Here is a 16,340-nt window from a genome sequence, read left to right on the forward strand (position 1 = left end):
AAGTCAGTGCCATCTAGGAATCTGCTGAAAGCACAGTCCATCATGTTGTATAGTTCATCAATGAAGCTATTAAACAATATCAACCCCAAGCCTGACCCTGAAGATGCGTCTTGTAAGTAACTGCCAGATAGACGTCGAAATGTTTACCACTAACATTTAAGCCTGATGACTGGTCAGTTCATTCATTTGTAGACCTCCCATCCAGCCCATGTCTCCTCAGTTATGCTAACGTATGCAATACCAAAGTCTTGCAAAAGCCAAGGTAAACAGCATCTACTACTCCCCACTTGTCTAGGGTCAGTCATATGTATCATCGTTGCAGAGGCAATCAGTTAGGTCAGGCATAATTTGCCCTTGGTAAGGTCATGCTTGTTCCTCCTCCTTGTTCTTCATACATGTGAAAATGGCTTCTGGTAGAATTTGCAGTATAACCTTTTTCTAGTCACCAGCAACTTCCTCCAACCATCATGACCTTTTAAAAGTGATAGACAGCAACCCTGAAATTACATTAACACCCTTGGATACATCCTGTCTGGTTCTGTGGACTTTTATATGTCCAGCTTAATTAGCCCCTAATTCTTTCCTCCTCTACCATGACTAGTACCTTAGGTTGCGAAAATTTGTTAATTAGCATGAAAACCTGGGAGGCATGAGAGGAGATCTTATCAGAAGGATCAGAGCAAACAAAGCACTCTGTAACTCGGACTATGCTGTGGATTCCCAATAGTTACTGATGTACTTGTGAAGAGTGACAAGAAGGGCTTCGGTCCCTCACTAGTTAGTTCCAGCCAAGATTTTCCTTTCCTAACATCAGCATCAGCCTGTGTGGTCATGCTGTTCTTCTAGGCCCGTTCTTTGTAATCCACTTTCTGTGGATTTGTCTTTTTTGTGACTTGAGGAAGTTGTCTTTGAAGATCACCCAGCCTCCTGGACTCCTTCATCCTTCAGTACAGCTTGCCATGGGGATCATGTTTATCTGAACAAACCAAAGTCTGCTATTCTAAGGATCTTTAGTCTTGCTTTCCTTACTTCACACATAACTGTCGCATCATCACTGTGGCCAAGGCTGCTGTTGACCATCACATCCTCAACCCATCCTAATTAAGATTACAGCTAATTAAGAGGGCTTATTCCCTAGTGTGAAGTTTGTCGTAAATAAAGTGAAGGCTTTTTATGGCAATGCTGCTGCTTTAAAATTATGCTCTGTTATGTCTGTCTGTCTTTTTTTCCTAAAAATACAAGTGCTATCTCATTTGCTGTTGAATAACACCTAGAACAACAGAAAAATCTACATAACTTTAAATCAGGCAGTTGAAAAAGGAGGTGATACAAATCTTCATCTGTTTTACCACAGTTATAAGCAGGGAATATAAAATATGTGTTTGCCTGCTTAGTTTTATTTGGAAAACCCTTAGGTACTTGATCTCTGAAAAGAACTCCACTTCATAACAGTGTTCTGCTAAAGTGTTAACTTCTTTCAGTATGTCATAATATTTTCATATGTTATCTCTGTATAATTATTTCTAGATAAAGCAAGGTTTTCATTATAAAATCTTTTACAAATAGCAAATACACTTAAATTTGAATGCATATACTGTTTTTAAATTCTGAAAGCATTGAATTCCAAGAAGGCCCTGGTCAGCATTGGTCTCCACTGATTTATTTAATCGACCCAACAATAAAGGTAATAGTATGAAAAAGTATATACTCATATTTCTTTGCAGATCCAGCTGTTGGAAAGTCTGCAGGAATCCTGGACAGAGTATGAAAATAATGTGCAGTGCCTAAAAACTTGGTTTGAAACCCAAGAGAAGAAGCTGAAACAGCAACAGAAAATTGGAGACCAGGCTTCAGTACAGAATGCTTTGAAAGACTGTCAGGTAGTATCCCTTTATAAATAACAGTACTCTTCAACAGTTAGAAACCACGCTTGATAAAACTGTAAAGTCTTCATATCCGTGAAGTCAGTGACAGAACTGCCCTTCAGTGAGGGAGAGATTTCATTCCTGAAGTGCAAGCAATAAGAAAGGAAGTACAAACAATAATATCCCAAAGATGTTGAAAACCAACCACAGTTGTCATTCTTTTTGCATTGTGTATTAAAGCATGGACATTTCCAAGCATGCCAGATTACTGAACTAGAAGGTTGTCAGAGCAGTATGTTCTTATTCCTGTTCAGCCAGCCTTACAGAACTTGATGTCGTGAACGCCATGCTTGACTATTCAGAAACTTGTTTTTTCTGCCTTATCACTACTTTTCCTCCACCCACCACCCTTTTTCCATTCTTTTTCCACCTGATTAAAAAAAAAAAATGCTAGAATTCAAGGAGACTTTATGCTTTTATTCAAAATGTGTTAGGAATCAATTTTTTTCAAACATTCAACTATCCAGAGAAGAAAATAGTGCTAGATTCACTTTTGCTTTTGAAAGACTGAAGGAGAATCATAATTATGATGGGCAGAGACAGGATGAGGCAAAGTGCAGCTGTACATAATGCTCATAAGCTCAGAACCACCTCAGTTTTTGATGTGAAATTCTTACAAGGACTACGTAGCAGTGAATGGGGTATCACAGTTAACTCTGAACATCTTATTCAGAATAGTTCATATTTAAATAGTTAGAAGCTTGCTTCTGGAGCTGCCAGGCTAGAGTTCAAGCTTATAGGTGTCTAGGCAAAACAGATTTTTCTGAATTTATAAATAAGGCCTCTACATGGTATCAGGCATCAGGTAATTTTTGCTCAAAAGTATCTTGTTCTACCACACACCAAATAATAAATTTCACACCAGATCAAATGTGTAATTAAACTCTGTCAGAATAGCTCTATGACCAAACTCTTGGTGTTCTCGTCCTCTTAAAAGGGAGGGAGTAAAGGAAGCATGTTTATCTTGGTGCAGCTGTCTTTCCTGAATGCATTTAATGAATGGGATGAATGTGATCTACCTTTTAAGTCTTAACAAACAGAACAACTGGAAATCTATTCAAATGAAATGCATACAATAATTTCTGTTCACCAGAGTGTTAAACCCATCTTTGTTTCTTTAAAGGCAAATAATTGGTTAGGCCAGATATGTTAGAAGTCGCTTTTTTTCAAAAATTCTTGACCTAAGTTTTCAAACTGGTTACAGTGCTTAGTTTCAATTCAGGTACCTTTATGGTTTCAGCACAATAAACCCATATGACTGAAGCAAGGGTAATTTAGCGTAGCCTGACATAATCAGCAGGCTGTGCTTGGCTGGAGTTCAAAGCTGAATCTGATTTATCGCCTTTATGGTTCCTTTTGGTCAAGGAAGTTAGCAAATACACTTGAGGAGTCAGTTTTGAATGGCAAGACTTTGATCAGCAGAGAAACAAATTGTTTAAGAAGTAACTGTGTCAGACACTCCCAGGTATCCGGTTCAACTAGTACAAAAGTTGCAGTTTATTTATTAACTGATGTTAGTTGCTGCCTAGCGTCATATTAATAATTAAAGGCAACCATTTTTTCCCATCAGAGATCAGAAACAGTAATGTGTCTTTAATGCAGTTAAGGGTTTAAAACAGTGAATAAGAAACCCCTTTTCACAGAGAACCAGAAATATTTGCTGTTCTTGGTGTTTGAATCTTTTGCCTGCTTTAGATTTTTAATTTTGGAGCATCCTTGTACAAATTTAAATTACTTTTTTAGTGTTAAAATCCACTTTTTGGAAAGTCAAATTTAGTATGTACAACTTAGAAATGTTTGCTCTGTTGGCAGCTGGTAAAAAAAAAAGGATGTATTAGTCCAAGGCTGTAGTCTGGGACAAGGTTATGGCTAGAAGTTTGAAGAAACATGAAATAATACAAAAGAAAAGGCTAAGAATAAACAGTACAGCAAAAATGTTCCACATACACATATATATTAATAGCAAGTGTTTGCCAAGACTGGGCAGAATTTTGTTCCAAATACCGTCCCCACTTTCAAAAATGTAAAGTCTGTTATGGCAATGGCTCACTCGTCATTTTTCAGACTCATAATGAGAGTAATTTATTAAAAGTCATGGGTTTTCAGTTTGCCCAAGGTTGCCTAATCTCTCATTTAGAAAAGGCTTGCAGAAAAGTAAAATATAATGTGAGATCACAAGATGTACCAATTAATGAAGGGGCATCACAAAATTGCTCACAGTCTACTTTCCATATCACACTGACTACTTTTATCTCCAGACAGCTAAATGCAGATTTGTGCTGGCCTGAAGCCTACAAGCCATACTTTCCCCCTCTACTCAGACTCAAGTGTTTGCACCACCTGAAGATACACAGCTTCCATGAGCCAAAGCATTGTAGGACTTGCTTGGATCTCCCTGCATTGTGCCGTGAAATGATATAGGTAGTTTCCTGGCTAGGAATGAGCTTATGGGAGCATGCTGTATGACTGATAGTTGCTCATGAAGTCCTCTTGTCCTCTTTTCTTCCTTTTGCAATTTCATTCTTTATGCTACTGAGGCATGACAAAGATCACAGGCTTTGTAACTGGTGAATGTTGCATACCAGAGTTTCTGCACTTCACTTGTTGGTAAAATGAGATAAAACTGGCAAGCTATGAATCAACATTTCCATAACCAGTGTAGGGTCATCTTAAGTCAACAATACAGACAGCACTTGCCTGAATCAGCAAAACAAGCCACTAACAAGTTGTTATGGCCTCAGTGTTTATGTACACAGCCCTGTTTTCTTCACTTGTTTTCACATCAACTGTTAATTTTCTTTCCATTTTCTTGGGCTAGTGTGTTGGGAACACTGAGCAGAGCAAAATGCTATTGAGATCATTAATGCTTCCCAATGGCATGCAATCTTGAGAAGGCAAAAAGGAAAATTCCTGCAGCCTGTTACTTGTTGTCATTGGCTGGACTCCAGTGAACTCGTTGTCTAGAAAAGGGGAAAGCTGTCTGTCCTCAGGCAAGGGACTGTGCTGGGACCTGGCAAAGGAATAAAGACTCTACTTCATGTGTGGAAGCATGGCAAATTGACATCTTTCCCTAGGAAGTCACTTTGTCCTTTTCCTTGAGTGGCAAAATTCATTTTTTTCCAGAGGCTTAATCCATCTTTGGACTAATTAAAAAGCCCTCTCAGTGTTCTAGGGTAAACTAAGAAACACAACAATTTTCCCATGTATTCAAACTGCTGTCCTATTTTTAATTAGTTTTGGACTCTTACATGAGAGCAGAATACTACACAGAAGTTTAATATAGAGGACATGCTTCTATTTAAATTAAAGACAAACAACTATGCTTTAAAGGGAACATAAAACATTAAATAAAATTGCTGATGAATTATAATTCTCTTGAGAATAAAAAGCCAAAATATGCAAGCATCACTTTCCTGTTTTTTAAATTAAGGAGCTTATAGACATCTTTTCTATCTCAAGGCATTATCTAGCCAATTAAACAAACAAAAGTACTCAGATGTTTTCTTTTTCTTTTCAGGAATTAGAAGAATCAATAAGAACAAAGGAAAAAGAAGTAGAAAATGTAGAACAGAGTGGTCTTTCTTTGATACAGAACAAGAATGAAGAAGTCTCTTCTGCTGTCATGAATACACTGCAAGAAATTAACCATTCTTGGGCCAATTTGGATCACATGGTAAAAGAATCATCAAGGGACAAATTATAGCTCTAGGAATAGGACATGGATGAGAGGGAGAATGAGCAGTTTCCAGCTAGTAGATTTCTGCTGTATTGTAGGGGAAGAGATTTTGAACTGTGTCCCTATTTCCATCCATCCCCAAGTTTGTGTGTTCACTCCACATAAAATGAGTATAATATTTCCTAATTCAAGGATGCTTTTAATTCTTGTAATTGGAGCTTTTTGGATGCTTCCTGATATTTAGTGGAAAGGTACCAAATAATTTGTAAGGAACTACCTTTTCAAGCACACAGGTCTCAGAGAATAAGGAAGAAATCAGCATTAATTGTCATCATCCAAAGTTTGATCAGCATCAGTCTGCCTTCTCAGGTGGAATGCAGTCTGTTAGGACTAGCTTATCTGCTGACTTTCATAGGCTGATTTGCCTGTCTTAGGGATATGTGTTTCATAGTCTTAAGCAATTTCTCTTGATCCTGCTTTGGACCAAAGTAGAATGGACTTGATATCTTCTCAGTCCCTGACATCCTATCTTTATTAAATGAAGCAGAACTTAATGCTGTGTCAGCCCAGCTGGTGGTTGTGCAAAATCTTTGTTCTCCAACATGTTTAAGATTAGGCATATAGAACAAGTATCTGAGATCAAAAGGAAGGAAATAGTTTAAACAAAACCCAAATATCTTGAATGCTTTTCATTTACTTTTTCTTCCTCTGTCCTCCTAGGTTAGCCAACTGAAGATATTGTTGCAATCTGTTCTTGATCAGTGGAGCATTTACAAAGCAGCTTATGAAGAACTGAATAGCTACCTGACAGAAGCCAGATATTCTTTGTCTCGTTTTTATCTTCTTACTGGTTCTTTGGAAGCTGTGAAAGTCCAGGTTGATAACCTTCAGGTGAAAAGAATACCATGCTTCTTGGCATACTAAGGATAGATTCAGGGATTAATTTTGTACTTATTGCATGGATGCAGATAACTATACATACTGGTTCATAAGAAATGGAAGTACAGACATACTGGCACATTAAAATCACATGATATTAAGAGAACACATTATCAAATAGCCATTGCACTTCTCATTTTGCAGAAAAATAAAATAGTGATAGTTGTTTGCTGTTTAGATTTTTGATGCTGTTCTTTAAATTTTGAGCTGTGCTGTCAAATTGTTAAAAGTTTTAAGTTGTGCTAGTGACCATTAAAACTAGCTTCTCACCTGCTTCATGAGGCTTCTGAGCTACTGGTACATGTTGAAATCGCATTTTAACACACATACCCCCAACCCTGTGGTTACAGTGGATTGGAGATCAAAGAAAATAATGTTCCAAAAGCTGAGCTACTTAAATGTTCAAGTGATTTTCCACTGTAATAGAAGTGTAAAATACAATGAGAGTCCTGTTATAAAATTATAATGTAATATTAATTGAAATAAATTTATTTTAATAATTAAAATAGAAATTATTAAAATCTTTGTTCTAGTACATAGAATAACCTTTTATTTCGAAGAAAATTGTCTTTGGAATCAAAAATAATTATGCAAACATTTCCAGGTGCTTAAATTAACAAGAAATTGTTTTGTTAGTATTTGCCAGCACATTTAAGTTTACATTAACATTTAAATATTCTGTGTGATTTGAAGTCAAGATATATATACAGCCAAATTCCCTAAGCATGAACAGCACTTTTCAAAGTAAAATTTAAAGGGCATCCTTTAACGTGCTTTACAGCCACTCTTCTAGGTTGTCATTTTTTTACATGTCAGAGAGGAAGAGTCAGTAAAACAACAGGCATAGAAAATTACATGTATTGCTTATGAAGATTTTTACTATACTGTTGAGGTTTGCTGGGCTGTTTAAACTCACAATATGGATAAAAGTACTTAAGAGTAAAAAAACAAAAGGAGCTTTTTCTCTGCCAGCAGTACTTCAGAGTGATAAACAAAAGACCAAGAACCTTATTCTCAGAATAAACCCTTTTATACTGTTGCTTTTTTCAACTTGTTCTAAACATGAAAATGTTATTAAATGTATTTTCTTCCATTTCTGAATCAGTTCCATGCACTTACTCCTTCTGTGCAAGAGTACTTGTTTAGAATAGTTTCTTTTACAAGATTTTTACATTTTGTGAAAAGATTAGGTTAAAATTTGATTTTCACTACACTGGTATTGAATCAAATGAATCTAACAACAGCTGTTACATTATAAACAACCTTCTATTTAAATGAAACACATAATACTGTATTCAAAACTGTGTATTGTAATTGATACATAGTATTTTGAAATGTTTCTACATCATGCAGTTGGAATACCTGATGTATTTATTTTTTTTTTTAATTATTCTATCTGTTTTAGAGTCTACAAGGTGAATTGGAAAAGCAAGAAAACAGCTTACAGAAGTTTGGTTCTGTGACCAATGCACTGTTGAAAGAATGTCACCCACCAGTGACTGAAACACTTACCAACACTTTGAAAGAAGTGAATATGAGGTAGAAAATGTCTGTGTGTTGAACTTTACTTTCAGTGGTAAATAGGCATTTATCTATTGATCCAGTTTTCCATCTTTTCTGTTTTTGTTATAATTTAATTATTTTGTGTTTTGGGAGTTTTGGGGGGCTTGTGGGGCTGGGCAGGGTTACTCCTTTTGCCAAGGGCTGGAGCAGAACTGTCTCATTTACTACTGCTAATAAAAGAAACATTATTTTCTCAAACAAACCATTTGGATGTTACTATCAGCAGTTTTGCTGTATGCAGTGCTGCCAACTGAGATTCATAAGTATCATGCTGGAAAATAATACTGCACTTAAAAGTGAGAATCCTGTCTGAAAATTGTTTGCTATGCATGCACCAGGTTCCCCAGATTTTAGGTTGCTGTTTCTAGTTGTAGGAGCAGCATGATAGACAAGAGGGTCTGTGCCTTCACCAGTAGTTTGGCAGACAGCTTCCCCAACTTTAATCCAGACCAGAACTATTTTAAGGGTTTACACAGAGAAGCTGCAGAAAGGCAGGATCCAAAAGCAAAAACTAGTTTTGTGAAAAGTTAGGGTTATTTTGAAAACACAATCATGCCAAATTTATTTTAATCTGCAGTCCATCCTGTCCCAGAATCCTGAAGTGGAGGGAGGAATTTATCACCTAATTTCAAAAACGATACTGTAGGATTTGACAGTTTCAATGATGAGTGGTGAAATTCTCACTTCATCATTTTTGTCAGGAAATAATGAGGTAATTTGATAAACAGCAGCACATCTGAGAAAGTACATGTTTCTGGTTGCCATTACAGCCAAGAATTCAAAGGGTGATTAGATTTTTAATTGGATAATAAAATATAAAGAGTTTTAATAGGTCTTGGGAGTATTTTAGAAGAGAGTTACACAGAGCTTTATGACTTTAAATATTCTGTTGGGGTTTGGGAGGAAATTGCAGCAGAAGAAATGGTGTCTTGTTTACACCTGTTGTGGGCCTCTTAGACCCTTGCAGAAATCTGGTACTGGCGGTTCATGGTCAGTCACGAATGCTCTGTGCAGTGAACCAAAGTGTGCTGAGTGGAAATAGCAGGAGGTTCACTTCAAAAAGTGCAGTCCAGCTCTGACCTCAAGCATTAATATACAGCATCCAAGACGTAGCACAGATCAGACCTGCTGTGACAGGTCAGAACGGCCTGTCAGCATGTTTCTTGCATTCCTTTTTGTTTTCCACGAATGTCTGGATCTTGATTATTACTAAATTTCTTAAAAACCAAAAGTCCATGGGAAACAGCCGAGAGGAAGAGGGGCAGGGATAGTTCTTGTGGTCTCCAAGGCTTTGATGATTCACCCAGTCTCTTCACCAGGTGGAACAACCTTCTGCAGGAGATTGCCGAGCGGCTGCGCGCGAGTAAGGGCCTCCTTCAGCTGTGGCAGAGGTACAAGGACTGTTACCAGCAGTGCTCTTCCACAGTCCGTCAGCGGGAAGACCAGACAAATGAACTCCTGAAGACTGCCACCAGCAAAGATGTTGCTGATGATGAAGTTACTACTTGGATTCAGGACTGCAATGTATGTTTGGTTAAGCTTTGCAGGTTTTCACAGCTTTGTGGCCTAAAAATCACAACAGCCTCTCCATTACTAAACTCTATACTTGGTGTATTGGAAACTTGCGTACAAACACATTTCTTTTTAGTGATGCATCTCAGGCACAGGAGAGAGCTTTATGCCTGCTACCCAAATCTCATGAGTTTCTCATACTTCTCTTGTGATCCCTCCATTATTTGTGCTGGTGTTTCAGAAGCTTGTATCTGAAGTCCTCTCTGGAGAAGGTGGACAAGTTATATTGTTTGATTCAGTCTGAAGTCCCTGCTTATTGAAGGGGTTTTTGCTTGGGAAGACATCCCTCCCAAATCTACTGAGTTCCTTTATAATAGAAAGAAACAAAAGATCCTTTGATTATATTCCCACCAATCAAGGCTCTTCAATTTTTCTGAATGAAAAAAGACTCTGTATGTTCCGGGGGTATCTTTATCCTTCTTTATGGAAAGGCAACGGTCACTCTGAAACTTCGAGATTCTTCCTTTTCCAAGACTGTATCTCAAAGCAGCAGGATAGTTTATCTTCTATCCGTGGTTACATTTTGGTTCTTTGGAGTTTAAGTTAATGTTAAAGTGTTAATTGTCTTAGTGTAATCAAAGCAATTGCAAGGAGAAAAATGGAACACATTAATGAGCTTTTCGAGCATTTGCTGCCATAGTTGTCTGGACTGGCAATCCAAATTATTCAGTTCAAATAATTTCTTAATTACCTGTTGTCCCATATTTTAAGTATTATGTTAAGCCATTTAAAAAAGTTGGGTTTTGTCCCTCCTGGTAATTCATAGCAGGAAGAAAAAAAGGAGGTCTTGTCAGACCTGAATTGATCCACAGTGAGAGCTGCCACTGCTTAAGAGCAGCATGGCAGTAGATTCAAAAAGTTTGTTTCGGCAAATATTGCCTCATCAGTAACTCAGTCTTGCTCAAAGGTAGCTGAACAGTCACTTCTTTCTGTTCCTTTGCACACAGGTATTTTGACATGTTTTTGTTATTCTGCACATAATTTTCTTTTCATGCAGAGTGTGAATGAATGCTCTGACATTGAAATACAGTAGCAAATACACGTTTTTCATATAGTGGTAGAGCGCAGTCATTCCATTCCTCCTTTAAATCAGGGGAGGATGACATCAGCAGAGTGCCAGGCTAACTGTTCATATCTTTATTCAATGTATCGCGACAGGATGTACTCACGGATTTGAAAACAGCACAGGAGTCACTGGTTGTTCTTCAAGAACTGGGAGAGGAGCTAAAAAGCCAGGTGGAGCCTTCAGCAGCTGCAGCTATACAGTCTGATCATCTGTCTCTGAACCAGAATCTCTCAACCCTAGAACTGGCTCTCCGCAAGCAACAGGCTGTACTTCAGGTATGCAGAGAGTGTTTTCAGCCCTTGAATGTGATCATCCTGTGGTACCTGGAATCACGTATATTAGCTACAACTGCCTGGGAAAAGAGGGTGGTCTTGTTACTTGTTCATCAGCATTTCCTAGATTTCCATGGAAGCCAGAGCTGAGAGTGGAAAATATGGTCAAGTCCAGCATAGAGACCTTGTGAGAAAGTCCAAATTCTGGGAATATGATAGCAAATCTTATGGAGGAAAGTGTATATCTGGAATGCCAAAGGGACCAAGCTTTCTACAGATAGTAATAATGCTAACAGATGGATTTACAGCTACTGCACCCCTGAAGAAAACCTCTTTCCAGCTAGTTCTTGAGCTCTAAAAAAGAATGAGACATTCTGAATAATTTTGTAGAATTAATTTTTATGGTTCCTGTTAATGTCAGGGGCCAGGCTAACACCTAGCATTTGTGTCAGAGCCTGTTTGGTAGATGTTGCTAATTGCGTGTCATCAGGGACTAAAGAGCAAAAACATAGCAGCAGAATGTGTTCCATAGGAATTATATGGATGGTGAAAGCAACAAACGTAGTGACTTCTGTTTGGGTGACAAGAGGATTTACCCAAGAAATCCAGTGTTACTTAGAACGTGCTTATAACATCACTGTGCTGCGAGGGGACAAAACATAAGAGTTGTTTTCCATTTCAAATTGCAATAATAGCAACTAGTGGCTCTCTCTGCTGGCAATAAATTAAGGAGACGAGTTAGTTTCATAAAAAAGAACTTTAGAGAAGGTTATCTATTTCAAGGCAGAGATATTTAACGCACTTTGTTGCAGTGTTGCCTTTTTGCTATGATCAAAAATCCTCTGTTCTAGCCTAAAAAAACCCCAATCATTCCACAGTCTGTAAGCAAAGCAGCAGTTAAACTTGCCTCTAGCCTATACAACTGTTTTCAAATCTATGATGAAAATAATCAGGAGCATCATGTCAATATGGATGCTATGTGGTCAAAGTTCTTAACGGTAGGTCCTTTTCTATTCAAGGCTGGAGTGCTGGACTACCAAACCTTTGTCAAGAACTTGCAAGTCCTTGAGACCTGGATAACAGAAGCAGAAGAAATACTGAAAGGACAGGATCCCAGTCACTCATCTGATCTCTCAGCAATACAGAGTAGGATGGAGGAACTCAAGGTGACTAAAAAATGCAGAAAGTATTGATTTATTTTTTTTTTCTGTTAGCCTGGTTATTTGTGGTACAGTGTATGCACAAATATCATATATGCTTTCTATACATGTTAAAGGCCTGTCAGTCATGCAAACTGTAAGACTGAGAACCTAGAAGTTTGATGGCAGTCAAGGAGTGATTGTCCATGTTACTTTGCCCCTGAGTAAAGAGGAAAAGGATGGACAAAAGTGTTTAGAATAAAATTAATATAAATTCAAAATGGGAATTGGAATTTTAGCAGTTTGTGGAAGTTTCCTTCATTTCGTTTTCTCTCTACTTTTTTTGAATTTGTGCAATTCCTGTCTCCGTGGTATTTAGTTTAGGGATGAAGTCGTGTATTAATTTTGCATCTCTTGATATACTGAAGAAACATTCATACTGCTTAGTGTGTGATCTCCATTTGAGCTACTTCACTCTTTTTTTTTGGTGGGGCTTCCCCCTCCCGCCCCCTTCTTCTTTCAGATGCCCTGGCAGGAAGTTGATGAACTTTGCCAACAAGGCTGCTTTTGTCATATAATCTTCCATTATTTTTCTAACAGGGTTAACTATATACATAATTCCATTTTGGGCATGCTAAAAAACAGAATATTTTCCTAACATAGTGAATAAGATATTTCTGTAGTGTGAAACAAAAAACTAAAAATAAAAAATTGAATAAGTTCAGTGGGAATTCGCCAGCCTAGCATTCAGGCTAAGAAACAGGTAAAAAGAATCACTTTTTTTGACAATATAAACATATGGCTTCAAAGACTAGTGTACTTTTGCAGCTCTGAGCAGTAAATCCCCAATTTAGCAAAACACTTCAGTGCAATTGAGTTTACTTCTCTGTGCACATTTAAACATGAACCTAAGTCTTCTCTTTGAGACCAGAGGCTGAAAACTGGAAGGGCAATTTTTCCCTGGCATAGGGATTTCTTGCCACTTGGTGGCAACCAAGCTGTTCCAAATTTAACTGAATGCTAGTTCATAATGTTGCAGTCTATAACAGTGTCATTACTGAACTTTCTAGTTACTGCTTTTGTTGTTTGTTGCAGAGTCAGATGTTGAAGTTCAGCAGCATGGCCCCAGATTTGGATCGTCTTAATGAGCTGGGTTACAGGCTTCCTCTGAACGATAAAGAAATCAAAAGGATGCAGAATTTGAACAGACATTGGTCTCTGGTCTCATCTCAGACTACAGAGAGGTTCAGGTGGGGACAGTTAAAGATTGTTGGATGGTTTTCTTAGATTACAACAGCTATATAAAAGTATACTTTTTGCAAAGAGAATGTTTCAGATATTTCATTAACTAAAGTTCCTCTTCTTTGGTGTACTTATAAGTAAAGAGCAAAGCCAGTGAGCTGAGATGTTGGTTTTGCCACAAATTACCAGAATTTGAAATGAGGAAGGCTGTTACTTTACGAAGTGTTGACTAAATAAATTGCATGAGGCAGCTGATTGGGGAAAAATGTTACCATCTAATCTGGAATTCTGCTGGAAAAAATAGTGCCAAGACTCTCAACACTGTGTGAGAGGAGGAGACCTTACCTGAATCTATCTATCTTTCTTTCAGTAAGCTGCAGTCTTTCTTGCTGCAGCAGCAGACCTTCTTGGAGAAATGTGAGACTTGGATGGATTTATTAGTTCAGACTGAGCAGAAGCTGGCAGCAGAGATTTCAGGAAACTACCAGAGCCTTTTAGAGCAACAGAGGGCACATGAGGCAAGTCATCCTGTGTATTTATACATAACTGTAACACATACTATTTATACATAAATGGAATTCACATTCTTTTGTGGAGTAATGTGATAGTGTGTCTTGAATTGAATTACATTTGCCTGCACTGTCTGAGGATATCTTAACTTAAAACAGAAGCATGCAAATGTGTCAATAATACCTGATTTGGGGGAGGACTTAATTATCTGTCTGCATTTGTGTATAATGTATCAGTACACCTATGAGTGCTTGTTCTCTACATTTAAGTCTACTTCAGATTGGTTCGTACCAAAGAAATCAAAGTTGTTATTGGTTTTCCTGTAGAACCTAACTATTCTTATGTGATATGGCCCTTTGTCTTAATCCTAACTGGAGAAAATCCCACTTAGTCTGATTTTATTTGTTCTTAAATCACCTACATCTACATCATCTAAAGAATATGTTAAAGGAAAACACTTCTGTCAAATACAGAGTTACACAACTTATCATGGGGCCTCCATTTAATAACATCTACTTGGAGAACAAACTGATTGGATCTTCACTGTGTGCTGGAATAGTCTGTGGTTTTGTAACAGATCAAGAACTAGCCCAGCTTTTGCATCAAGGAAAAACTGATTCAGAGTTTTTTACTAGTGAATGCCTTTTTGGTTCTTTGGTGAAGTCTAGTGATGCACATTTTTTCTCCACCCAGATTGTTACTGCCAAGAATTCTGGTAAAGATCAAGTAAGATAAGTCAATTTTCATACCAAAGCTCCCATGTGGCCACAGTAGTTTCAGTTCCCACAACTTTTTCAGCTGACCTGCCCAGAGATTCAGGCCAGATCACACAGAGAGTCATGTCCTTCCCCTCCTCTTGCCTTGTATCTCACAGCACAGTGTTTGGATGAATATTTGATAGCAGAAGGTAGTTCACAACTGTATTTGCTTGCTTTAGCATACATTTGCTTAAGCATTTAACTGTGTTTTCTTTCACAAATGTCATCCATTTAATTTCCTCTTGGTGCTGCCAGCATTAACTGGACAGTGTCTTTCTAAGTTGAGAGATACATCTCAGGTCTTTGAGATTTGAATGTCTGGAAATCATTACCAAGTGGATAATGTCCTACTGTTGTTCCAGTCATAGATTTTTTGAAGGGGGTTAATGGCAATCTTCTTGTATTCAGTTGTCGTGAGATCTCAGCTTAATTCTCTCCTGCAACCTTGATCTGGGCAGTTAGCTCAGATGGGTGTTACTCAGGCGCTCTGTTGAAGTTTTTGTTATTACAGCTATAAAGTCATCTCTCAGCATTTAGAGAACTAATACCTGATTTTCTAAATACTGCAACTCATCCTAAGAAAACGTTGTGAACTGCATTTTTTTTATATATATATATTTTTTAATACAACTTTTTGGCATTTTATATAGTGTAAATGTATTAAGTACTCGGTGTTCTTTGCAGTGCCTTCTGGTACTCATGAAGAATTTTCTTTCCATGTCGCTGCTGAAAGGGTCAAATCTAAACTTTTTGAAGTGAATTTCCAGATTGTTTTGCTTTGTATTTTTGAAGATAATGAGAAAATGCTCTGTTTCCACATGCGTTCCCAGAATGTCTCCAGCTCTGTTACCAGCTTTCTGATCCTGACTCACACCTTTGCTGGTGTTTATTCAAAGAGGACCCCAGCTACCACAATGGGTTTATTTAGAAATAACTTCCCATTGCAGTTTACAATTCAGCAACATGGACATGATACCTTTTTCAAATACCTTGCACTAACCCTGCCATCTGCATCAGATAAGTCTGTCAGGATGATCTTGTAGTCATTCTTGTGCTATTCTCCATATCCATTTGCAAGCCTGGTACATTGCTTTGGACTCCCGTGCAGTGGCAATTTGCTGAGACAAGCATTTGAGAAAGTGCTGGCAGGGGAAGGGGACGTCCCTTGCCAACTCAATTACTGAATTTTTTTCCAGTATTATGCATTCCAGCACCTACCCTGTTTTCCTCCTTCTTTAAATTGCTATTTCTGTGGTTCATGGTGATCTACATATAAGAAGAAAGTTGGCAAGTGGTCCCACATAATGGAGTATCCCTCGTATGTAACGAGGCAGTGTACATGCAGAGAGCAAGTGGGAGTTAACAGAAATTACTCTTCTTTTGGGTAGGGCTTGAATACCTCCACTCTAAGCAGAGTTCTTCATGCTTGATAAGCTTTTGTTTTACCTATCCTCTTAAAATACTAGAATTGTCACTTTTGGGGGTTTGGTTTTGTTGTTTGTGTTGTTTTTTTTTTTAACCGGTTGTGTTCCTTTTAGTTTCAATCTGTAAACAATGCTGGTAGATGCTGTTGCCTCCTGTGATTCATCCATGCCCCTTAACTTGTCAGAAATAGATGTGGCAGGAAGTAAAATTTCTGCCTTCTTGCTCAGCTTTCTGAAATTCTCAGTCCCGCAGT

The 16,340-nt window shown here is 37.8% G+C and overlaps 1 protein-coding gene across 14 annotated transcripts in view; it reads left to right on the plus strand.

Moving 5' to 3' along the window:
• SYNE1 (spectrin repeat containing nuclear envelope protein 1) overlaps positions 1–16,340 on the plus strand; it is a 317,016-nt gene that overhangs the window by 252,277 nt on the left and 48,399 nt on the right. For all 14 annotated transcript variants that reach the window (XM_055810929.1, XM_055810939.1, XM_055810935.1 and 11 more), the window contains 9 exons: positions 1,725–1,880; positions 5,443–5,598; positions 6,322–6,492; positions 7,946–8,079; positions 9,423–9,627; positions 10,834–11,016; positions 12,033–12,179; positions 13,248–13,402; positions 13,765–13,912. In XM_055810929.1, the coding sequence (XP_055666904.1) occupies positions 1,725–1,880; positions 5,443–5,598; positions 6,322–6,492; positions 7,946–8,079; positions 9,423–9,627; positions 10,834–11,016; positions 12,033–12,179; positions 13,248–13,402; positions 13,765–13,912 (1,455 nt within the window). The remainder of the gene's footprint in view (positions 1–1,724; positions 1,881–5,442; positions 5,599–6,321; positions 6,493–7,945; positions 8,080–9,422; positions 9,628–10,833; positions 11,017–12,032; positions 12,180–13,247; positions 13,403–13,764; positions 13,913–16,340) is intronic.

The sequence above is a fragment of the Falco peregrinus genome, chromosome 7 (assembly GCF_023634155.1).
Source record: "Falco peregrinus isolate bFalPer1 chromosome 7, bFalPer1.pri, whole genome shotgun sequence".
In the NCBI taxonomy this organism is placed as follows: domain Eukaryota; kingdom Metazoa; phylum Chordata; class Aves; order Falconiformes; family Falconidae; genus Falco; species Falco peregrinus.